General features: G+C 40.9%; 1 protein-coding gene across 8 annotated transcripts in view; it reads left to right on the plus strand.

Annotated features, from left to right (window-relative positions):
- The window catches only part of LOC118369602 (synapse differentiation-inducing gene protein 1-like), a 43,645-nt gene that overhangs the window by 9,356 nt on the left and 8,014 nt on the right, over window positions 1-26,275 (plus strand). For 7 of the 8 annotated variants that reach the window (XM_035754103.2, XM_035754101.2, XM_035754105.2 and 4 more), the window contains 2 exons: window positions 1,450-2,108; window positions 3,953-4,090. In XM_035754103.2, the coding sequence (XP_035609996.1) occupies window positions 1,557-2,108; window positions 3,953-4,090 (690 nt within the window). In that variant the 5' untranslated portion in view covers window positions 1,450-1,556. Of the gene's footprint in view, window positions 1-1,449; window positions 2,109-3,952; window positions 4,091-10,514; window positions 10,677-26,275 lie in introns of those variants that run through there. The other variant, XM_035754106.2, reaches the window with a different exon arrangement.

The following is a 26,275-nucleotide window of genomic DNA, read 5'->3' on the forward strand; positions in this document are numbered from 1 at the left end:
GGTGTAAACAAATTTGTGCACAAAATTTGAGAAGTTTTTTGTGCGTATGGGACATTTCTGGGATCTTTTATTTCGGCTCATTAATAACATATGACCAACAGTTTACATGTTGCGTTTTATATTTTTGTTCAGTGTAATATATCTTCAGGAAAAGGACTGTGCCATTATTGTCCTTATTGCAATTAGGCTCAGTTATGAGTTAATCCTGTAAAAGCTTGTTCTTGTAATGGCCACTTATGTTCATATGCTCAGAGATAGCACTATGTCATTGAGCCAAAATGTGACCAGAGATTTTGTAATGTTGAACAGTTGTCCCTTCTATAGGCTTTAGCTTTGACCTTAGCTTTGATTTTTGAAGGGGATCGAAATGGAATAGTGGCAGTCCATTTTAATTCCACTGGAGCCTTTAATTTGCTCATGAAGCATTCATTTGCTAATGTTTTGATATGTGCTTAAAGGCTGTTGGTTTACTGTCCCTGAGGCATTGAATACAAAGCAGCACGTTGAACTCTTTTGCAAAATACAAAAAAAGCAAACAAATAAAGGATTGAACTCGAGCCAAGGGAGTCCCAATACCTCCCACATTCAGCGAGGTGTCTAATTCGTCACAGGATGCTGCACAAGAAGCTGCTCTCACACACTGTGGCAATACAGTTAAAAGCTGACTTGGACATGGCATCCATTAAAGCCTCATCCTGCACACACAGTTTACTGCTGAACCTAGCAAAAAGAGCCTTTCTGTTCCAGGCCTTGGCAAGGTATAGCATGCAGATAGATAATGCAATGGTGGAATCTATGGCTCTGACATGCAACGTTACTGCTTACGCAGGGACCATTTTGGCATGGTTGAGGACCAAAAGCTTGCAGGGCTGAGAGGGAATGAGGGGGGTGAGGTGTGTGCATGTGCACATGCAGCCATGTATGTGTTTGCCAACAAAATGCATTTGTTGGTACACACCCCACCAGATGAAATGCAAAGTGATGTAGGCCTGGGAGTTAAAGTGCCTTCGGCAGCACCAAACCTCTCAGGATTTAATGCTTGGCAGGGTTGATGTTTTGTAACTGGCAGCTGTGCAATTAAATCTTCATAGAGATGGTGGATGTTAATTGATAAAAACACTCTTCACTTTTTGATAACCCCTTTACCTGACCATGTTTCTGACTGAGCTGGATTTACCAAAATAACTCCGCACAATTAAATACATTTACAACTGAGTGCAAGATTACACGAAAATAGGCAGAAAGCCAATCACTGATTAAACCCCCTCAAAAAACTCTGTTTTTCTCATCTGAATTACCAATTCAGTAACATGAATAGAGGAAGCATGTACAGGCTTTAAGCTCTGTCTGTGTTTTATACTGCTTTTGATGGAGGAAAAAACAACAATGTAAATCGAATACAAAAGCCCTTTTTTATCTGATAAGCCATTTTAATCTGACCTCCCACAGGAGAGTGCAGCCTACCATCCCAATGCCTTCCCCAACCCAAGGCCCCTATGAGAGAGGCCTTTAAAGAGGAGGGGATTTGACCAAACAATCCAGCTCTGTAAGTCGGGATGGAGGGTGGACAGGGAGCAGGGTCGTGCTCCAGCCAGGCTGTGGAGGCTGAGTACCCCGCCCAGGGGACAAGTTCTCCAGCCAGGGGAGGAGGGGATGCAGGGCTGGGCTCTTGCAAGCACAACGGACTGATCAATACCCACAGCTTGATGGTGGAGACTAAGGAAGGGCTGGTGTCAGTGTACTCGGGGTCACAATACCAGGGTCACATGGTGGTCAACCTATCCCCCCAGCAGGAGCAGAATGGCCAGGGAGTGGGCGGAGGAGGGGGACACCCACAGCTGCTCAACCCCAGCGCTCTGCCCCAGGGCATGGACCCATGCTTCAGGCCCGACCTGATCCTGTACTCTGAGAACACGCTGCGGGCCTGGGGGGATGGAGGAGTCGGGGATTGCTGTGAGACCACCTTCATAGAGGACTTGGCATCCGGTTCCTCTGCCGCCTCCAAGGATACGCTGATGTTTGCCGATGGCAAGTTCCTGGACATGTCTGTGGAGGATGCAAAGATCCAGACCCTGTCCTATGACGATGATGAGTTCCAGGACCTGGAGGTAAGGCTTGGGGCTCTGTCTTTTATCATAACACATTACACTGTAAGAAATGTAAGAAACGCATGAATATATTGCTGTATGGTTAGACGTTTGTGTTATTGCATTTAGAGACAAATAATAATGGATCAGATGGATTTCTGAGGTTTTTGTTTGAAGGAGAAGGATCTCTTGGGTTCTTTAAGATGTCTCACCACCTCTGATTCAGCAGGCATTTCCCTGCTCAATAGGCCTCAGGACAGACCAGGCAGGAAAAAACATGTACATTATGTGGGCTCAGGTGGCTGTCTTGTGGATATACTTGTTTCCCTATCCCTGGGTCTATGGGACCTACAAAGACTAGTTATTTTTATACTAAATGTTTGCAGGAAACATTTGAGTCCACACTAAATTGTTGGTTTCTGGTGTTGCCATGGTTTCTGGTGGTTGTCACTGGAGCAGTCAAGGTATGCAACATTTTTATAGCTCATTCTTAATTAATACGATCTTTGTTACAGTATGTTGTAAAATTCTAGAGAAGGCAAAAAACACCTCCCCTGCTTCATTTGGCCTTTTATTCACTACAAAAGTAGCTCCTTGGATTCTCAACGTGGGTTGTTTGAAATACACAGCAATTTAATCATATGTGAGGTTCCCACAGAATATTTGCAGGTGACGACCATCCTTAAAATGTATTGCACATACTGTACCTCATACTTAGAGATTCTCTGGTAGTTTTCTATACTTATACTTATACCAGTAGCCGGCCTTCACAAGCCAAAAGTGGTCCCCGAAAATTGCATACTACGTCACATGTAGATATGTGCACACCGTTATTGCTCTGTCTTTCACTCTGCTGTGTGTGCATCTTGCTAGCTGTCACTCAAATAGCAAGGGGCTAAAGCTCATTGGCTGTAACTCAAATTGCTTGGGGGCTGGCCCACCTGGGGGAAATTTTTGGGAAAATGGTGCTGCACAGCCTCTAGTAAACTGTCACACAACTAGGGGTTTTGTGGCTAATTGAGGTAAGACAGGAATTCTGCTTATAGATTATGTTCTTACAGTACTTTTGGAGTAAAACATGTCTAAACCTTCCAAATTTACATCGGCTGTCTAGGTTACTATTTAAGTCCTTTCAATATCTTATAATTTATTGTGCCCTCTGACCTTTTTATTAGCGTCAGATTTAGGCACTGTGTGTGGAATGAGATTTGTGAATTATACATTTTTGTCATCTTGTTCAGTACCCATCTGAAGTTAATCAGCAAGTCTGAGGAGGTGCAATGATTTGTAGTGTCTTACTAATCCACCCTCCAGGGCAAGAATGACCTCATAATTAGGGCCAAGCTTTTTGAGCTTTTTTGGGGGCATTTTGCTTTTACAGGTATTTCAAGCATGATCCACTAGGTTTGCTCAAGCTGATTGTAGCTATAAAAAAATAGGTCAATTTAGGAACAATTTGGGAGAGTCAATGAAACCAACCATGGAAGTATAATGTTGTGAATTCGGGGGTAGCCCAGACCGGTTTGAGATACCCTGTATTGGCTTGGCAGTCATTGGACCCGGGTTTGAGTTTTCCCATCATTGTCCAATTGGCATGACTGGTCGTTCCCCAGTCTGGTTGAACATATGTACAGTGCCCTCTCGGTGCAAATCGACTGCTAGAGAGCACAGCGGTGCAAGCTCAGTGCCTGAACAAATGTGTTGAGGTGAGGAAAACCAGAGCCATCTGAAGTAAAGAGAATGAACATTTATTTCAACAACACATCAGCAAGACCACCATATGCTGCGATATAGTGCAGTCTTCTGTAAACCTCTGACCTTTTCTTGACCTGCATCTAAAGTAGTCACTCTTTGTGCTTTCACAGAGCGAGTACTCGAGCGACTCAGAGAGTGAAGACAACTTTCTCATGATGCCACCGAGGGACCACTTGGGCCTGAGCGTCTTCTCCATGCTGTGTTGCTTCTGGCCCTTGGGGATCGCTGCCTTCTACCTGTCCCATGAGGTAAGGACTACTACACTGTCAATGACACTACACACACCACGGTTGCGTCACCACTAGTAGTTACAGTAAATATCAAGGCAGTCTTAGGAGAATGTGTATACTCTCACACAATAAATAACCTAAAGAAGTAAATCATTTATAGATTTAGGTCATCATAGTATTAGGTGCAAGGCTCAAAAGTACAGTGCCTAGTGAAAGTCTGCACACCCTTTGCACACATCTTCACATTTTGCTGCCTTAAAATTTAGTCTAAAAAAGGATTACATTTTTATTCTATTTTTTATCTACACATTTTCAAAGTGTCGTGATGGATTAATGTCTTGATTGTGTATGTCCTCACACCCCTGAGTTAATACTTGGTGGAAGCACCTTTTGGCAGCCATTACAACAGACAGTGCCTGCAGAAAGTATTCATACATTTAGTTGTTACAGCCTGAATATATATATTTTTAAAAATTGTTTGCAGATTTATTGAAAATAAAATCAAAGAAATATCTAATTTAACACAACTGAGTTATTACTTTGTAGAAGCACGGTGATTACAGCTTTGACTCGTCTTGGGTATGTCTATATCAGCTTTGACTCGTCTTGGGTATGTCTATATCAGCTTTGACTCGTCTTGGGTATGTCTATATCAGCTTTGACTCGTCTTGGGTATGTCTATATCAGCTTTGACTCGTCTTGGGTATGTCTATATGGTTCTTCTGTAGCTCAGTTGGTAGAGCATGGCGCTTGTAACGCCAGGGTAGTGGGTTCGATTCCCGGGACCACCCATACGTAGAATGTATGCACACATGACTGTAAGTCGCTTTGGATAAAAGCGTCTGCTAAATGGCATATATTATTATTATATTATCTATATCAGCTTTGACTCGTCTTGGGTATGTCTATATCAGCTTTGACTAGTCTTGGGTATGTCTATATCAGCTTTGACTCGTCTTGGGTATGTCTATATCAGCTTTGACTCGTCTTGGGTATGTCTATATCAGCTTTGACTCGTCTTGGGTATGTCTATATCAGCTTTGACTCGTCTTGGGTATGTCTATATCAGCTTTGACTCGTCTTGGGTATGTCTATATCAGCTTTGCACCTTTGGATTTGGGGAATTTCTCCCATTCTTCCTTGCAGATTTTCTCAACTCATAATTATCAGCTTCCATTCAGTCAGCGCATAAAACCGCCTCGCCAGGCCAAATATATACAATATTAACAGCCTTTATATCTATTATAGACATAGGCCTTCAGTGTGTGACAGGTTGGTGATTCTGAAAGGACAGCAACCGTAATACCAGCCGACTCATGTAGGAGAGTGCACTTTCTGTTAAACACAAAGGGCCAATGGAGGGTATACGCAGGTATAAGCCGTATACCCACTTTTTCAGTGGGCATTGCCATTGCTTATACTCACTTCGTATTCCCTACTGATGCATATCAAAATAGTGAAGTGGAGGTATATGATTTATCAATTATGTAGAACAGGGAAATCATGCACAAAGTAACCTACACAATCGCAAAGCATGTGAAATATATTCACATAGCCTAGTTTCAGCGGAATATCATCTGCAGGCAGCAAGAGTGTGCATTTCTCAACTGGTTTTGGGATGGAGCAGCTCACCGAAGAATGACATCGGTAGCTGGTACGGTAGCAAAGATGTTTGAACTTATATCTACCAGTAAATGCTAACTAAGGCAACAATGAGTATGCAAACCAGGTATGGAAAAAGTTAAGTCCGAAGTGTTGGTTAGTAGGCTATTTGTGATGTGCAACTGTCATGTGCTGTTTGCGTCAGGAGCCTAGTTATGGATCGGACCTGGGTGGCTTGGGGAGCCAGGCCCTGACAGGCCCCCCCCCAATCAGATTTTTTGGCAAAATTAGAGTATACCCACTTCTCCAGACACCACTGAATAGGGCCAATGGAAAAGACAGCAGTCACACACAACATGATGTTAAAGGATAAACAGTCCATACACTTGGACATAATAAGCCAGTAGGTCCCAATTAAAAGAATACAAAAACACAACATAACCAGCTCTGCTACAGCGGATGAAAAGGTCAGACTGAGATGTTCTCTCATTTGTGTCTGGAAGTAGCTAGCTAGCCAACTTTAGCCAGTCAGCTTGAGTGATTTGGTTGGGACAAGCATGCATTGGCTGACAAGCTGCAGAAGGACGAGTAGGCTATAATTCCCCATCGTTTATCAGTGCAATTGTGACGGCCAATTCGCTGACATTTCAGAGTGTTTGTCTAATGTTCCTTTGTTAGATTTGAGCTCATCTTGCTCTGGCTAGCATTAGAATTTGATCTTGTTGATATGCATAACTGAGGGAGAGCGAGAGTCTACCTTTTCATGGTTGTTTGATCAATAGGACTGTAAAGTTCCCAAATTTAAGAGGACTCCCGTGGTGTTTACGTTTTTTTAGAAATCCATTCAGATGTATTTTGTGGCTTTTGGCAAATGCGTTCTAATGATCTAATGTCGTGCTGTTGCAACTGCCTGTAAACGCAGTCTAGTTCAAAGTGAATGATGGCAGGCCCATGTTGCAAATGACTTATTTGTATAAAGGTCTATTGTAGATCTGATTGGCTATAGCTCACCGGTCTGTGTAGACTCCGGTACTGGACAAGACATGTTTTTATTTGATTTCTGAGGTTGTATATGAACATATTTCAATAAGATTTTATGTTGATAAAATGCTGTCAGTTCCACTTTAAATGCAACAGTGTTTCACACACACAAGTTATTTTCAAAGAAATGGCTAACAGCAAGGGCATTGCAATAAAACAAAGTTCCACTCACCAGGTGATGATCATTTGAAACTTAACTTCTTCTTTAAAGTTCTTCTTGAAAAGAGAGAAGATAACAAATTAGCAACAACATCCTCTTTAATAACACCTGCTCCAGCCGCTGCAAACTAGCCGACAACAAAAGCTAGCAAGCTGGACCGTGGGAAAACTACTGCTCCCTATTGCACAGTGACTTGTTGGCCTTCAAGAAGGCAGAAGTTTCCATAGGTTTGAGTAAAAACTTGAGATGAAATCGGAACAGCATTGAAAATAATATCATTATCATTATTAGAATCATTATTTTATAAATCCTTCGCCCTTCTCTGAAGGCGTAGAAAGCCCATTGTTCCCCACTGTGTTTGGGGTTAGCAATAATTTGTAGAGTGGCTCTATTTTCCCTCAGCAGGCATTTTTTTCACTATTCCAAATTTCTAAAGAATACATATGTTCTGAAATATGAATATAGAAATACTGGACATTTTGAACTCTTATGGTGGTGATTTGACACAATTACAATCATGGTCTTGAATTGGGCTCGCATTCTTCTGGTCTCAGTCTCGCCCCTCCTCCGGTCTTGGTCTTGACTTGGTTTCGATTTGCCCCGGCCTTGGTCTTGAATCTGTCTCACTTTAGGTGGTCTCGAACACAACACTGTTTCATGGTAGTGATGGTGTTGGACGGTTGATGAACTGTGATTGGTTTTCTCCAGACATAGCGCCTTGCATTCAAGCAAAATAATCATATTTTCGTCTCATCAGACCACACAATCTTTTTCCTTATGCGCTCAGTCTTTCACAATCCTTTTTTGCAAACTTCGGGTTTGCTGTCATGCTTTTTTCTCAGGTGTGGCTTCTGTCTGGCTACTCTCCCATAAAGTTCAAATTGGTGAAGTGCTGTAGTGACTGTTGTCCTTCTGGAAGGTTCTACCATCTCAAACAAGGAACTCTGTAGTTCTGTCAGAGTGGTCATTGGGTTCTTAGTCACCTCACTGACCAAGGTCCTTCCTGCCCTGTTGCTCAGTTTGGGCGGATAGCCAGCTCTAGGCAGTGTGGGTAGTTCCGAATTGTTTTCGGTTTCCCCTTTGATGGAGACCACTGTGCTCTTGGAAACTTTCAACACTTTTAGAAATTGTTTTATACCTTGTATGCCTCATCACAATTCAATCTCAGAGATCTACAGACGGTTCCTTGGACTTTATGGTATAGGTTCTGCTTTGACATGTACTGTCAACTATGGGACTTTATATAGGCAGTGTTTCCAAACTATCATGTACAAACAATTGAATTGGCAACAGGTGGACTCCAATCAAGTTGGAGTGATGTCTCATGGATGATCAAAGGAAATTGGATGCACCTGAGCTTAATTTAATGTTAAATACAAATGAGATATTTCTGTATTTAATATTCAATAAATGTGCAAATATTTCTAAAAATATGTTTTCACTTTGTCATTATGGGGTATTGTGTGTGTAGATGGGTAATAAAATAATAATATTTAAAAATAAATAATTTGGCCATAACACAACAAAATGTAGAATAAGTCAAGGGGTATGAATACTTTCTGAAGGCACAGTGCCTTGCTCAAGCTCAGTAAATTTGGTTGTGAAGCAATGATGGACAGCAATGTTCAAACATCTCAGATTTTATAGGACATTTAAGTCAGGACTGAAACTGAACACTCAACCCCTTGTAGAAAGCCATGCTGGTGTGTTTTTGGCATGAACATTTGTGTCATTTTCACAATGACAAATGTAACTATCTGGGGGTAGAGTGAGGAGGGTTTTCCTCTAACCTTTTACCTGGGCTTTGCTCCCAATTTCTTTTGATCCTGACAAACTCTGGAATAAACAAAAACATACAGTCAATAATACAGTTGAAGAAAATCTATATACAGTGTGTGCAAATGAGGTAAGAAAAGGGAGGTAAGGCAATAAATAGGCCATGGTGACAAAGTAATTACAATTTACCAATTAGACACTAGAGTGATTGATGTGCAGAAATAGAGATACAGGGTTGCAAAGGAGCAAGATAAATAAATAAATACAGTATGGATATGAGGTAGTTATTTACAGATGTTCTATGTACAGGTGCAGTGATCTGTGAGCTGCTCAGACAGCTGGTGCTTAAAGCTAGTGAGGGAGGTAAGAGTCTCCAGCTTCAGTGATTTTTGCAATTCATTCCAGTCATTGGCAGCAGAGAACTGGAAGGAAAGGCGGCCTAGGAGGAATTGGCTTTAGGGGTGACGAGAGATATACCTGCTGGAGCGCGTGCTACGGGTGGGTGCCGCTATGGTGACCAGAGAGCTGAGAAAAGGCGGGGCCTTACCTATCAAAGACTTGTAGATGACCTGAAGCCAGTGGGTTTGGCGACGAGTATGAAGTGAGGGCCAGCCAACGAGGCTGTACAGGTCGCAGTGGTGGGTAGTATATGGGGCTTTGGTGACAAAACGGATGACACTGTGATAGACTGCATCCAATTTGTTGAGTAGAGTGTTGGGGGCTATTTTGTAAATGACATCGCCAAAGTCGAGGATCTGTTTCACTCTGTGTTGTATTAGATTTGACCCAAACGTGTGTGTGTGTTTTTGAATTTAGGCCAAAAAGTACATTTCTTTGCCATGTTGTAAGGCTGGGCAGTATACCGTATTTTACGAAATACTGGTATTGAGGCAAGGACCAGTTTTGGTTTTTATGTTACCTTCTATAACAGTGTTTGAATGTTTGGTTTGTTAAATGTGATACACCATGTGAAACGTCCATTTTTCCCCCAAGCGTTCTAAAATTACACTTAGTTTGTGTTTCTTACATCTGCAAACAGCTAGTTTGTCTTTTCTTAGCAAGTTGGACCTAAATCGTGTTAGCCGCTAATGCTAATCGCTAGTTAACTGGCAAGCTTGTTAATTAATGTACTGAGACAGAACAAGCGTAACTGGCTATACAGCCTGATAATACCAGTGATGGGATAGACCTAAATCAGTATGTTGTTTGTGCGACAGTATCTTCTAAATCGAAGAGGAATATGCGAAGCATGAATATTGTAGCTACATGAAGTATTATAGCTAAATATTATAGGGTTCCTTAGGAAACACTTATTAACACTTTGCTTCCTACCCTGTCACAATAACTCCTCCTGACATTTTCATTCGTTGTCATGTCAAACAACACGGTATTCGGTATTCAAAGTGCCCACTATTATATTCTATTCAAAAAATCTTTCACTTTGAAAATGTGGAGTATGATGTGAATATCAGTAGGGGGGGGGAAGAACTAATTTTCATAAATGTTTAGATTTTTTTTTTTTTAAGCAGCAGAATGTGACAACTGCAGGGGGTGTGTAGACATTCACTAGGCACTTTTTTGTCAAGATCTACTGGCAGGAAGGTATTCATTGTTAAAATGGAAATAAAGTAGCTCAATATTCTTTATTCCTTTCCAATGTGCCAGACAGTGGATCTGCTGCCTGTGTGCCTGTTTTTTAGTTGGATGCATCATGTATTAAATATCAGTATTCAATATTCCTGTGTGTTTCAGTATAACATTTTGTAATATAGGACAGCAGAGCTACGGTCCCAGGGGGCTGCCTAGTAGGTAGAGAGCGTGATGAAATCTCTGCATTAGCTTTTGCTTTTTTTCAACTCACAGGTCACCAATGGCAGTTAGAAGAACAGATGAAGATGCTTTATTTTCATATAAAATAAATCAGGGACCTGATTTAAGCTTTTTTTCAGTCCATCTAATGTTGGAAAAATAGGACAATTTGTTTACAGCCAAAGCATGCGCCTAGAAATGTTATTTTCTCTGTAATGTAAACCATGGGTTTGTTATGGCACCATGGGGACCACTAAGGACACCATGAGATTGAATCCTTGCTATTTGCAGGAAGGGCTTAGCTGTAATAACAGTATAACACAAAAAAACATGCCTTTAGTGAAAAGTCCCTGTTGTTTCAGACCATGTACAACATAAATCCTCTATAAAAACATGTAAACTTGTACTTTGTATAGTGTTACCATCTTGATTGCGTCTTAGAACCAGGAAAATGAGCAAAAGGACATTGATTCAGTTGATAGATGAGAGTGGGCTTGATGAAGATGTTAGACAGTTGTTTTCCGTATGTGTGTATTGATCTCATATCTCTGTGAGCTGCTCGAAGCCTCTGGCAGCAGCCTGCAACTCACACTGAATCACTCTGGTCTGACTGCACGTCACGACTCAAACACCTACATCTCTCTCTTATGCTCCAGGTTTTTATAAAGTCTGCTCGGTTGGCATGGGCAACACAGCCCACGCTAAAATCAATTTCCTAAAATTCAACTACAAAGCCTTGTAGGCACAGGATACAAAATGAAATTAAAACAGAAAGCCACATCGCCATGGTGGTAGGCTTTGAAGAGCTTTAGGGCACGTTTCAAACTCAAGCCACAGAGTCTGCTGGCTTTTGCTCCTCACTTGTACTTGATTGATTAATTAAGGTCACTAATTAGTAAAGAACTTTCCCCATCTGGTTGTCTTAGTTAACAGGAAAACCCCACAAACACTAGGCCTTCCATGGAATAAAATTGACACCCCTGGTTTAGGGTATCATCAAAGATAAGCTATTCAAAGCAACCATTATAAGTTCCTGAAAGGAACAGGAAAACGTTTTGAGTCTCAGTGAATTGAAAACCAATCCACAAGTATTTTTTGAAACCTCCCACTTTGGGCTGGATTTGTCGATTCTATAGTTCATATTTGATGTATTTAACTAGGCAAGTCAGTTAAGAACAATTTCTTATTTACAATGACTGCCTAGGAACAGCCTTGTTCAGGGGCAGAAAGACCATTTTTTACCTTGTCAGCTCAGGGATTCGATCTAGCAACCTTTCAGTTACTGGCCCAATGCTCTAACCACTAGGCTACCTGCCGCCCCGTATCTGCATAATCTATGAGCAGAATGACTGTCTTTCCTCAATTAGCCATGAAGTGACTGTTTTCTGGAAGCGGTGCAGCGCCATTTTCCCTACATTTTCCCACACTTGGGCCCGCCCCCCCTAGCAATTCGAGTGTCAGCCAATGAGTTTCAGCCCCTCGCCATTTGAGTTCCAGTTAGCAAGATGCAGAGGGAAAGAGAGCGCAATGCACATATGTGGCGTAGTACGTCATTTTCTGGGTCCACTTTTGGCTCGTGATTGACTACTTTCAGAACTATTGTCTAAAAGGTATACAAAATTACCGGAGGAATCTCATGAATTAAATATCTGCGGATCATCTTCTTCCTATGAGTTGTCCACGTTGGCGTTTTAGGAAAATCGAAGGTGGTCTGCAAAACATAATGAAATCAAGGAAAATTCAGTCTTGAGAAAGCCACCTACAGTGCCTTGCGAAAGTATTCGGCCCCCTTGAACTTTGCGACCTTTTGCCACATTTCAGGCTTCAAACATAAAGATATAAAACTGTATTTTTTTTGTGAAGAATCAACAACAAGTGGGACACAATCATGAAGTGGAACGACATTTATTGGATATTTCAAACTTTTTTAACAAATCAAAAACTGAAAAATTGGGCGTGAAAAGCTGTTGAAATCATCTCTTCAAAAAATGTATAGACACAACTTCCTGTTTGTGCAGAATGGATCGGCTCTGACATAGGTTTATTGGATCAAGAGGTAGAAGCCAGAACATAATTAAGAACATTATTGGTATTTACATTTATGTAAATTGGGTAATGTGACAATGTGATAATTGGATGGAAATACATGCATAGATTGACAAAGGAACTGCTTCAGTAAGGCTCAACAATTTTCTACTCCAGCCTGTATTTGTGTAATATAAAGATAATCCATGTTGTCTACAGCCCACACATACAGAGTGTGTGCCATAGCATAGATTTCCTTTCAGCACCTCCCTCGGGAGTTTGTTTCAAATATCAATCACCTTGAGTGCACTTTAATCAAGATCAGGTTATTGCTTATGGGCCTCTCTGTGAAGATGTGCCTCAGTCTCACGCTCAAAGCAGAGCAGAAAGCAGCTTCTGTGTCGATTGGTAGAACGTTAATAAGAGCTGTGTTTTGAGTGGTGCACTTGGTTTCTGCATCTCAAGAGCAACTAAAGGCCGTTGCCCCATTTTAATTGGTTCCCGTTCCCTTTTGTTCAGCTCAACACTCCAATTAATTTCCTCCTTTTGAGGAGGAACGAAGCAATCAATACACAGCTCTTTGGGGCGACGTGGTGTAGGGGGAAAAAAGCTTTAATCACAACCCATCTAGATTTCATGGGTGAGATTGCAGGGGACCCACCCCCCTCCCCCACCCTCTCTATTAGATAGGCAACTGTATAGCTACTGGGTTGTTTGTTAAAAGGTAAATGAATCTGTCAGAATGACTTGGATTTCTGCACAATATTAGCTGCAGTTTTTACTCATTAGTATTTTTCTTCCTCCTATTTTGTTGTGACGACATATCAATGTGATACATTGATGACTTTTTGGAAAGCCAATCAGTTTAAGAGAATTTTGTCTTTTGTTCACCCAACTTTGAACATAAATCCAATGCCATAGTGACATAATTTTTTTATTTCATGTTAGTTGACAAGTCAACCAAATGTAATTAAAAATAGATGTTGAACTGACGTCTGTGCCCAGGGGGATCCTTTGTTACTGTCTCAAACTCAAAGGAGAAGCATGAATTGGCTTTCATCAACGCAAAACTCCAAGACTGACTCTAACAGAATTGATGGCAATTAGGCTGAAACTTAAGCCTGTTTTGTATAATAATAATACATTTTAATTTGTATAGCGCTTTATATTAGTTATCTCAAAGCTCTACTGAGGAGTTTTCTATATATATAACATCATACATTTTAGAATGAAAGCAGGTAAAATGGCAATAGTGTGCTCGGTGCTAAATACATTTTAGATTGGGACTAGGACTCAGAAATATATAGTCTGTTGTAGTGGATTTTAAGGCCAGTTTTAAAAGTTCAGAGTGATGGAGTGGCTCTCAGATGGTCAGGGAGACCATTCCATGGGAAAGGGAGCAGAAGGCTCGGTCCCCCATAGACGTGTCTTGGGGACATGAAGCAGTAGGGAGTGGCTGGAGTGGAGAATGTGAGGTGGCTTGCTGATTGAGATGAGGTCGCTGATGTAGGTGGGACTCCATCCATTCAAGGCTTTAAATACAAGCATGAGACTTTTGAAGTTGATCCGGTAGTTGACCAGTAGCCAGTGGAGTTGGGCCAGGATTGGGATGATGCGGTCTGACTTCTTGGTCCTGGTCAGGACACTGACAGCACTGTTCTGGATTGGTTGGAACCTCTGGGGGTCTCCCAGCCAAATCACTACAAACAGTGCAGTCGATCCGAGAGAAGATGAAGGCGTGGATTGGATGAGTATGTCCTGTCAATAAATACTCAGATCATTGCAGACACAGTTTCTGTTTTTCTTTTCCTGGAAGTTTCCTGGGGTAAGGATTGTTTTGGGGATTTTCAAGTCCCTCAGTTGCCTGATTCTCTTTTTTGTTGTTGTTCAAGCTGGACTGAAAAGTGTTTGGGTCCAGTTTCATTACTGTTACCTGCAGTGAAACAGTTGAGGATGACTATGTCCCTCTGACTCATCTGGCAGAGTGGAGAGCTCCGTTGATCATGCATATTGCAACCACCGCCACACTACTTCCCATCTCTTCTGGGACTTAGAGGGAACTATCAGAGCGAGTAAATTGTGAAATACATATTCAAGCAGGGGTTGATCTCATCTCTAGTTAGGCACCAACCCAAGGGAAACCTGGAGGGGAACGGGCCGGTTTGGAATGAAATCCTTCCATTTATCTCTGGGGATGCTATTTGGGGAACATGCATAACTCTTTCAACATTTTAAAGTGCATTGCTATGGGGGTATTTCCCTGGTTTGAATATACCATTTTGTATGTCATTTTAGTGCTGGGCAATATATCGAATTAATTTGAGTTTATGTTTTAGCTCGATATTCCAAATGCCTGTATTGTAAGAATCAAGTTTATTTATGTTATCTTTTAGTTTTTATGAACCCTTATGCCTGCTTGTTCTCATGTTGTCTTTTTGGTCTTGTCTCCTTCGCTCCTTCTGCTGTGACTGTGCACCTATGCTGTGCACCTTCCCATTTACACACACACACACACACACACACACACACACACACACACACACACACACACACACACACACACACACACACACACACACACACACACACACACACACACACACACACACACACACACACACACACCAAGCCCCTCCCCCTGCCACTCATAACAACAACAGATGAAAGATCACCTCTTCCTCTCTTGACAACAAGCGGATTCCACTCGCTATTTGAATTTGGGTTGGTCCAACAGAATTGGTTATATGGACACCGAAACACATTGAGACAATATTTTACTGTAGTAGACGACAACGTAACCTTTCTAACAAATACCCTTTTTCTGTTTCAACTCCTTAAATTTTGCAAAGAGCACACCCTACTAAAACGGTAGTATCAATGAACATTGATTCTGGAAATGAATGAATGCATAGTTTCTATCTGCACGTGTGTACTGCTGGCAGCATTTTAGCCACAGACTATTATACTGTCTAGTTTGGTCTTTATAAACGTGCATAAGCATAAAATACTGTTATATAAGGAATTGGGAACTTGTTCTCATTCTGAAAAACAAGGTAGGCCACATGATTTCAACATCCTGAACAAAGTAGACAGGCTAGCATGCTGTTCAAACAGTTGGAGACGGACAGAAGGATGTGTTCAGGGTTGCCAGGTCTAGCTAAAATTGAGCCCAAGGACCACTCAACCTGGCCAAAAGGCCTGAAAACTAGCCCCATTCTTTTTCACAGCAAGAGAGGAGTTGATGTGTTTATATAATAACTCATTCTTACCCCATAACGTTATCGAGCCAATTAAGAAGGAATATCGTAGTAACTTGTAACGTAATTAAAAGAGTAAAAAGTATTATTTTTCATGGTCTGATATACCAGGACATCCAACCAATCAGCATTCAGGGCTCGATCCAGTTTTATAATTGTAAATAAATCCCCTCTGCGGATGTGCATAACTATAGAGAAATCGGACAGGAGAGTTTGAGTGATGAAAGTTGGACAGACGATCTGAAAATCTCTGATCAAGAAACAGAGGAAGAACATAAAAAAACCTTTTGGCTATTTTCTGACAATTGTGCTGTTATTATGTGCCAGATGTTAAGACCGTTACACCGTTATAAATGGCCCATTTGTGAGATTGACATTTCAATAGGCATAGGCTACAAACTCAAATCTGGCTTTAGGATTGTAATTGAATTTTGACATGGGTTTGCTAAGATAAAGGCAGGTAGTTTATAGCCCCTGATAGGCCTACATGTCATTTCAGATAGTCTATAGTAGCCTAGATAAGATGTAGGCAAGATGTGAACTGAACGATTTAGCAGCTTGCTTAGTTCAAATTAACAGACAAATGTATCCAACATTAATAGATTATGAGGTAAGAAGTGCTTGTGTTTCCCAATAGCCTGTTGGAATAGGCTACTGAGGATGGGTGACATAATTTCAAACATAAATGTTAATAATATGTATATGAACTGAATATGCTGGTCAACAACAACCAATGTTTATTTTTTAGATGTTTTTTAACCTGTAGTCTAATCTGTTACCATCAATCTAATTATTTCTAACAACTGATCTGAAATTGCGATAGAGTTTGATAAGTTCCAATTGAATGAATGAAACATGTCCATTAATAATTGCATAACAGTAATTGCATAACATAAGGATACAACAACAATAAACGGAAGTTAGAGGCGATTTATTCAATTGGTTTGCCAGCTCCAGGTAGGCTACACAAGTGGCACAAATTTATTTAAAATGACTCCAGTGATATCGCCAACATTTATTGTATCAAATGGTAGCCTACAATGGCATATACATTAATAGGCTACTTGATGGCAGATGGAAATGTACATTTTTTTATCATAGCATTTTTGTGTGTTCCCTATAGTTATGTACTTGAAAATGTATAAATTGACCAATTGCACACATTATTTAGGCAAACTTCTGGCAGACTGTTGTGTAGTAATGTAATTCTTCACAGGAACTTTGCACACACACTGCTGCCATCTTGTGGACGACATCTAAATTACACCTAGAATCCTATCTTAATGTATAGCTTTTCGCTTACATTTCAAAGATGATTAAAAAAAATGTGTTTAATTCTTCTTATTTTTTTTTTGCATTATCTTTTACCAGATCTAATGTGTTATATTCTCCTTCATTCATTTCACGTTCCCTTTCAAATGGTATCAAGAATATGCATATCTTTGCTTCAGGTCCTGAGCTACAGGCAGCTAGATGGGTTGGGTATGTAATTTCAGGTGGAAATTGAAAAAAAGGGTCCGATCTTTAAGAGGTTTTGGAATGCAGTTTAGACTCCCTCCGAGCGAATGTATGTAATGCGCTCTAGTGTGCCCGAAGTCATTATTTCCATTATTTTATGATATTCATCAGTTCTTGCAAATTAATATGTTTTACTGAAAAGGTGTTGGAAATAGGTGCCTACGTAATAACAATTTAAATACCACGTTCGGGCATGCTGCTCCCTCTCCTCTCACGCACGTGACTCAATAGCTGTAGTGCTCTCTCAACACACACACACCCCCCTCCGGCCCTCCCCACCACTCACTCAGCAACAGCCTGACTCACTGCCTAACAGTCAGCAGCAGATCACAGTGAAATATATATGTTTTTAAGGAAGATGCCATAGCGGCCGCGGTGCAACTTAGAAATAGCCCAAAAACTCGCCACGTGCGACCAATACATTTTCACCCGCGACATAGTTTTCAAAGTAGGCCAATTGTGGGAAAACAGCGAACATGGCAACACTGGGTGTGTTTATAACAATTAAACTGTTCTATCTTGTTAGCTGGCAAATAGATCCAAGTTAGCTAGACTTTAAATATAAACAATTGCTGGCTACTCACTAGCAGGTGGGCTTGTGCTTGAGAGATTGTTTATGAGACCTATAATACCTGCTACAGGAAGTTTGTTATTATTAGTGAATGTGCATTATGCAGGGTTCTGGTTAAATCTATAACAAAATGGGCATTTTCATAGACGGACAGTGATTATTGCAACAACAACAAAAAGCAGTTTCAACTATTGGTAGTACACACCGTTGTACAAGATCTTCAGTTTCTTGGCAATTTCTCGCATGGAATAGCCTTCATTTCTCAGAACAAGAATAAACTGACAAGTTTCAGAAGAAAGGTCTTTGTTTCTGGGCATTTTGAGCCTGTAATCAAACCCACAAATGTCCCGATACTCAACTAGTCTAAGAAGGCCAGTTTTATTGCTTCTTTAATCAAAACAACAGTTTTCAGCTGTGCTAACATAATTGCAAAAGGGTTTTCTAATGATCAATTAGCCTTTTGAAATGATCAACTTGGATTAGCTAACACAACGTGCCATTGGAACACAGTGATGGTTGCTGATAATGGTCCTCTGTACACTATGTAGATATTCCATTAAATATCATCAGTTTAGAGCTACAATAGTCATTTTCCACATTAACCATGTCTACACTGTATTTCTGATCAATTTGATGTTATTTTAATGGACAAGAAATGTGTTTTTCTTTCAAAAACAAGGACATTTCTAAGTGACCCCAAACTTTTGAACGGTAGTGTATATCGGGTGAACAGTTTAGAAATTACATCACATTTTGTATGTAGTTCCCCTATTCTAGGGGACCAAAACTATTGGGACAATTAACAATAGCATATGTTTCTAAACACTTCTACATTAACGTGGAGGCTACCGTGATTACGGATAATCCTGAATGAATCATGAATAATGATGAGTGAGAAAGTTAGACGCGCAAATACCATACCCCCTCTTACCATTTTTTTAGGGGGGATATGTGTGTCTAAATTTCAAAAGCATTATTCACGATTCATTCAGGATTATCCGTAATCATGGTAGCATCCACATGTAATGTAGAAGTGCATGGGTCCATTTACTGGCCCAAAGATTGATTAAACTGGGAGCGCACCGTCCAAACAAATTGAACAGCCGAAACACAGGATCTGCTGGAGATTAAACTGGTCATATGACTGCTGTGTAAGAATACTGTAGGTAACACCTCATTTAGTTTAGGTTGAGACCAGTATAGTGTGTCTCCACAGGATTTCCATTATCAAAGCCACATATGCATGGATGAACAAGAATAGTCTTCTAGGATTCCGTTTCAGTATTTAATAGTCACATGTACAGGGTTGCAGGTGTGATTGCAGGGTACAGTGAAAATCTTAGGCTTTGACCTCCAACATGCAGGACCAGGCAAAATAAAGAATATGGTAATAAATAACAACAATGGAAATAGAACTATATACACAATAACAACTGTGGCAGTGATGAATAAATAAATGTCCATTTAGGTAGAGGCAGAATAAAGACTGTTTAGGGGGTGTGGGGGAATGACCATAAGGCGAGAAGCCTGACCATTGAGGGGGTGTGGGGATCAAGTGAAAAAAAATCTATAACAATTTTAATGAAAAAAATTATAATATACATATTAACAACCGCAACAGTGACTGTCATTGGGGTGGGGGCAAAAGTCTGTGGGGTTGGACTGTCCATCGGGGGACACATATGTAGCAGGGGGAAGAGCTGCATGAGAAAGACTGTCCATAGGTGGAGCAGCAGGTAAGGTAAGTGACTGTTGAGGGTGTGAGGGGAAAATGTCCATAGGGGGAGTAACAGGAGCAGGTGGTGCTCCTGTAGAACACTGTGCGGGCCCTCTGGGACAGGCCAAATTTCTTCAGCCTCCTGAGGTTGGAAAGTCGCTGTCGTGACATCACTACGTTGTCCGTGTGGTTAGACCATTTCATCTTCTCTGAGATGTGTACGGCGGCCCTGTTGATGGGGGCGTGTCCAGCCTGGTTCCTCCTGAAGTCCACAATCGGCTCCTTTGTTTTGCTGTTAATGTTGAGGGAGAGGTTGTTTACCTGGCATGTTTACTATCACCTGTAACACTCAACCGTTTCTCCTGTCATTGGCTGAATTTTTTTGATTCATTGGTGTCGTCAAGGAGGATTGTATTGGGATTGTTAAAACTACTCTCCTGAGCATAATTTTTGCCATGTAGTTGTTATTCTTTAAATAAGGCGGTGGTGTATACAGATGGTGAGATGGAAAAACACAGGATTATATGTGCAGCTTAATAATGACCTTTTTTTGTCACAAGATGATTATTATTACTGTAGATCTTATTTAAATCAATCTCCGTCATATCACATGGGTAAAGTTTAATAGGTCCCGACACCCTAAAGTGAGGTCTCAATGTTACGATACCAAACTGCAACAATCTGTTTTTGCTACGCCAGTGTGTATAATCTGATTCACTGCTTTTAGAACATGCTCCACACAAATTGGCTAAGCTTTTTACATAATATTTTGGCACGATTGTGTGAGAGTGGGCCTTGTATGGAATAAGCTAGGAACGAAAATCCTCCTTGAGCGATGGCGGACATATTCCACAAAGCAAAGGTTTTCTACCATGTATAAAAATGTTTCACTCATAGATACAGTGGCAAGAAAAAGTATGTGAACCCTTTGGAATTGCCTGGATTTCTGCATAAATTGGTCATCAAATTTGATCTGATCTTCATTTAAGTCACAACAATAGACAAACACAGTGTGCTTAAACTAATAACACACAACTTGTTGTATTTTTCTTGTCTATTGAGTACATAATTTAAACATTCACAGTGTAGGTCGGAAAAAGTATGTGAACCCCTAGGCTAATGACTTCTCCAAAAGCCAATTGGAGTCAGGAGTCAACTAACCTGGAGTCCAATCAATGAGACGAGATTGGAGATGTTGGTTAGAGCTGCCTTGCCCTATTAAAAATACTCACAAAAATAGAGTTTTCTATTCACAAGAAGCAATGCCTGATGTGAACCATGCCTCAGACAAAAGAGATCTCAGAAGACCTAAGATTAAGAATAGTTGACGGGTTGAAAGGGTTACAAAAGTATCTCTAAAAGCCTTGATGTTCATCAGTCCACTGTAAAACAAATAGTCTATAAATGGAGAAAGTTCAGCACTGTTGCTACTCTCCCTAGGAGTGGCTGTCCTGCAAAGATGTCTGCAAGAGCACAGTGCAGAACGATCAATGAGGTTAAGAAGAATCCTAGAGTGTCAGCTAAAGACATACAGAAATCTCTGGAACATGCTGACATCTCTGTTGACGAGTCTACAATACGTAAAACACCAAACAAGAATGGTGTTCATTTGAGGACACCACGGAAGAAGCCACTGCTGTCCAAAAAAAAAAAAAAATTCTGCACGTCTGAAGTTTGCAAAAGTGCACCTGGATGTTCCACATCGCTACTGGCAAAATATTGTGTAGACAGATGAAACTACAGTTGAGTTGTTTGGAAGGAACAGACAACACTATGTGTGGAGAAAAAGGCACAGCACACCAACATCAAAACCTCATCCCAACTGTAAAGTATGGTGGAGGGAGCAACATGGTTCTGGGCTGCTTTGCTTCCTCTGGGCCTGGACAGCTTGCTATCATCGACGGAAAAATGAATTCCCAAGTTTATCAAGACATTTTGCAAGAGAATGTTAGGCCATCTGTCCGCCAATTGAAGCTCAACAGAAGGTCTGCAACAGGACAACGACCCAAAACATAGAAGTAAATCAACAACCGAATGGCTTCAACAGAAGAAAATACGCCTTCTGGAGTGGCCCAGTCAGAGTTCTGACCTCAACCTGATTGGGATGCTGTGTCATAGACCTCTGCGCCACCCAGGAGGCCCTAAGGTGCTGCATCGCAGTGCTAGCTGTGCCACCAGAGACTCTGGGTTAGGGAGGGCTTGACCGGCAGGGATATCCTTGTCTCATCGCGCACTAGCGACTCCTGTGGCAGGCCGGGCGCAATGCACGCTGACCAGGTCGCCAGGTGTACGGTGTTTCCTCCAACACATTGGTGCGGCAGGCTTCCGGGTTGGATGAGCGTTGTGTCAAGAAGCATTGTGGCTTCGGAGGACGCATGGCTCTCGACCTTCGCCTCTCCCGAGTCCGTACGGGAGTTGCAGAGATGAGACAAGACCGTAACTACTACCAATTGGATACCACGAAATTGGGGAGAAAAAAGGGGGTAAAAAAAAATGCTGTGGCATGACCTCGACAGCAGTTCACACCAGACATCCCAAGAATATTGCTGAACTGAAACTGAATGGCCCAAAATTCCTCCTGACCGTTGTGCATGTTTGATCCGCAACTACAGAACATGTTTGGTTGTTATTGCTGCCAAAGGAGGGTCAACCAGTTATTAAAGCCAAGGGTTCACATATTTTTCCCATCCTGCACTGTGAATGTTTACGCGGTATGTTCAATAAAGACATGAAAACCTATAATCGTTTGTGTGTTATTAGTTTAAGCAGACTGTGTTTGTCTATTGTTGTAACCTAGATGAAGATCAGATCACATTTTATGGTATTTCCAAAGGGTTAACATACCTACTTTTTCTTGTCACTGTATATCCACAATTACCTATACTTTCATGTAGTGTATACAGTACATGTATGTCCCTGTGGATGATAGTGTAGGAGCACTAAGTGTTTTGTTGAAATGTGAAAGATTATTTTCAGTCAACGCCCTCAGATCTCAAGGGTAGAAGATAATTGTCTAATGTGTTTGTAAAACACGTTTTTCATTCTGAAAATGGTTGTTTTCTCTCTCTCCTTACTGCATCTGAGGAACTGCGGTTGCTCCGTGGTTAATTCGTTTTTGTTTTGACTTGATTGTAATTCATTAAGCCAACTTAAATTGAACCAGTAATTACAAAGAACTGTTTCTCGCCTGTGCAGAACAATAGGGTTGTTAATCATATTTACATACTTAGTATGCTCATTAACTGCCGTGGAGGGCTAGGTGGAAAATGGTAGTGTCTGTAAGACTCAACAAAACCCTATGTGGCATCCTGTAGTTAAAACTGAGTATAGTTAGAATAACGAGACACAGACTGAGAGCAATGTGGCATTTTGTTACATTTGTCAGTCATCTGAAACAAACAGTCTGTATTTTTGAAGGGCTCATGAGAGTTACTAATAAATCTTGATCTCAGTATGTTATCCTCCTCTTATCCTTTAAATAATAACATCGAAGCCATTCTATAGAGATATCTCTCATAAACTGAGTGCACAAAACATTAGGAACACCTGCTCTGAAGCTATGATCCTTTTTGATGTCACAATCAGTGTAGATGAAGGGGAGGAGACAGGTTAAAGAAGGATTTTTAAGCGTTGAGACAATTGAGGCATGGATTGTGTTTACCATTCAGAGGCTGAATAGGCAAGACAATAGATGTAAGGGTTCCCAAGTGGCGCAGCAGTTTAAGGCACTGCACCTCGGTACAAGAGGCATCACTACAGTCCCTGGTTCGAATCTAGGCTGTATCACATACGGCTGTGATTGGGAATCACACAGGCCCGGTGCACAATTGGCCCAGCGTCGTCCGGGAATGGCCGGGGTAGACCGTCATTGTAAATTAGAATTTGTTCTTAACTGACTTGCCTAGTTAAATAAAGGTTAAATAAAAACAAAGTACCTTTTTGAATGGGGTATGGTAGTAGATGCCAGTTTGAGTGTGTCAAGAACTGCAACACTGCTGGGTTTTTCACACACAACAGTTTCCTGTGTGTGTCAAGAATGGGCCACCACCCAAAGGACATCCAGCCAACTTGACACAACTGTGGGAAGCAGTGGAGTCAACAGGGGCCAGCATCCCTGTGGAATGCTTTCGACAACTTGTAGAGTCCATGCCCCAAGAAGTTGAGGCTGTTTTGAGGACAAAATATTACGAAGGTGTTCCTAATGTTTTGTACAAATTCATCAACAGTCATTTTCATGTCCACCCGCATGTTTCATTGTCCTCATGTACAATTCTGCTGGCAGCCTAAACAACCATGTCCGCTGACCTTTTCAAGTATGCAAAAATGACTCATATTCTGTTTTGTACACTGTATGTAATGTGATAGACAACACAGATCTATTATGGTTCATTGTCATGTTAACAAAGGCCTATATTACCTTCGCATAACTCTGTGAATGATTACACTGTGCATGTGTACTCACAACTTGGAGATAGTGAAGGTCATTGGTTGTGTCATGCCCGACTCCCCCTCCCCCCTGCGGAAATGTGTGTTACATCAAATACAGAGACTAGAGTAATAAAAAAAGCTTCAGATTTGAGTTCTTTAGTTCAGTTTTCTGCGTTCGACAGCGTTCAACAACAGCAAACATACGTTGTTCTCCGGTGACGTAGTGAAATCTTTCTCAGACTTCCACTATAACTATGTTGTTTTTCGGTTTGGTTTATTTTTTGGTTTATTGGTTTATTAGAATCCCCATTAGCTTTTTCCGAAGCAGCAGCTATTCTTCCTGGGGACCACAAAGAACACTAAACATGGCAAGCAACAAAACTCTGATACAGTGAGAGACAAGGAAAGTCACAGATGTAAAATACAACGATATACAAAAATGATGGTACAAACGATACAACTAAAATGTGTGTTTGTGTGTCCCCACAGTCCCAGCCGTCCCATAAAATGTTGTTTCGTCTATTTTTCAAAGGTAATTTTGCTGTTTGCTTGAGTAATTGGAGATGGGAGTTCCATGCAGTCATGGCTCTGTATGTTGGAGGCAGTGGGTGGGAGTTTGATCTCTTCAAATGAAATTATACAATCAAGACCAGATTAACCATGGATCAGGGATCCCCACGCAGGGGATGATAATCAGCCTTTGGTCCTCATGGTAGCATTGTTTGGAGTTGGACAGTTGGACAGAGACTGTGTGCGGATTTGTGTGTGTGTGTGTGTGTTAGGGGTGGGTTGTCCACCAAAACACAGTAAATGTAATCTATTATATACATAAGAGAGTATATTTGACCTCAATGCGAAGCAGCAGCAAAAACTGCAATGAATTGTTTGAATTACCTTGATTACCTTGGCTTCCAAGAATTAAGCTTTTTGATTGGAGAAATCATTATGCTTCCTTTTTTAAAGATGATTATCTTGTTTTGTATATATCCTTATCTCTAATGAGTACTAGGTTTAAGTTTATATTACCAATTTTCAAGTAGGAGGATTTTTAATCAATCTGAAAATTAAAACGATTATTGCGTAATATATTATTGGCCTTCTTCTCTCTTGTAAATACGTCTTTAGTATATTTGTCATTGAGGGACGTAGGCAAGAGGGTGAAATCACATCTTCAATAAAAAACTTTTTACAGTTTGGAGTACCATTAAGTTCTTCAGAGCTAGGGTTAGTCTTGTTGACATAGTAAGTCATTAGGTAATGTCCTCATTGATTCAAGCACATTTTATCCGCGGTGAGTCAAATGAAAAACAAGATAATAGCCTTCCATGAAAGCTTCTAACTGAGGCTGCAGACAGGACTGGATCCAAAAACCGAATTCTCTGTTCCTCAGGCCTAGACATACGCCAGTAATATAAATAGAGCACAGAACTCCCTGTGCTCAAGGACTGAAATGTATGTCCTGACAGGAACCATTACATACATCTATTTGACTTGAGTTTGCATTGCAGGGCCACAGGGATAAGTGTACAGAGGAACCTTATGTAGACTAAGGAGGCATCGGCACACACCGTGGACGTGGTTGCTTTGTTAACAATGGCACTCCACGATCATGTGTCAGTGGAAAGATATTCGATCACATTGACTGAATTCGATTTTTATGTATTACAGAAAGCAGTGGACTGAATGACGGCTGTGTCTCTCCTCCAGACTACATTAAAACTGCTATTGTATTGATCATTGTAATGGAAAACATTTATTTATGTTTTGGCATGGCATGTGCATATTTAATCATTCTAGGCATCATGAGAACTATGAGAGAAAATGCATGTTCACTTAACCTATTAGGTTTATCTAGTTTATATGATGGAGCAAGAGAAGAATCCTGGTTCTTTTGAACATAAAAGCCTGGAATTTATGAACGATCCCACAACTTGGGTCACAAGTTACACAGATCCTAACACAAAGGTGGTGTTATCCCTCCCTGTGATTCCACATGATTGGTTATGGTCTTTTCACACACTGGTAACACATTTGAATTGAACTATGTGTCAATTATTCCAACACCTCTGTTCTTTGGCACTGTTTGATGTGAAAATGAAATTGTCATGACAGGACGGACCGGTTCCACTGAATGACATCTCCGCTGCCAGCCTGGTGTTCACAATTATCAATTAGCCCCAACTCTGTAACCTTGAACAGCATAGGCTGTTACCCAGGCAGCCCAATTCTGATATTTTTACCAATTATTGACAAAAGAGCTGATATGATATGAAAAAATACCAATTAGTGATAAAAATAT

This window comes from Oncorhynchus keta, chromosome 36, assembly GCF_023373465.1.
Source record: "Oncorhynchus keta strain PuntledgeMale-10-30-2019 chromosome 36, Oket_V2, whole genome shotgun sequence".
Classification (NCBI taxonomy): domain Eukaryota; kingdom Metazoa; phylum Chordata; class Actinopteri; order Salmoniformes; family Salmonidae; genus Oncorhynchus; species Oncorhynchus keta.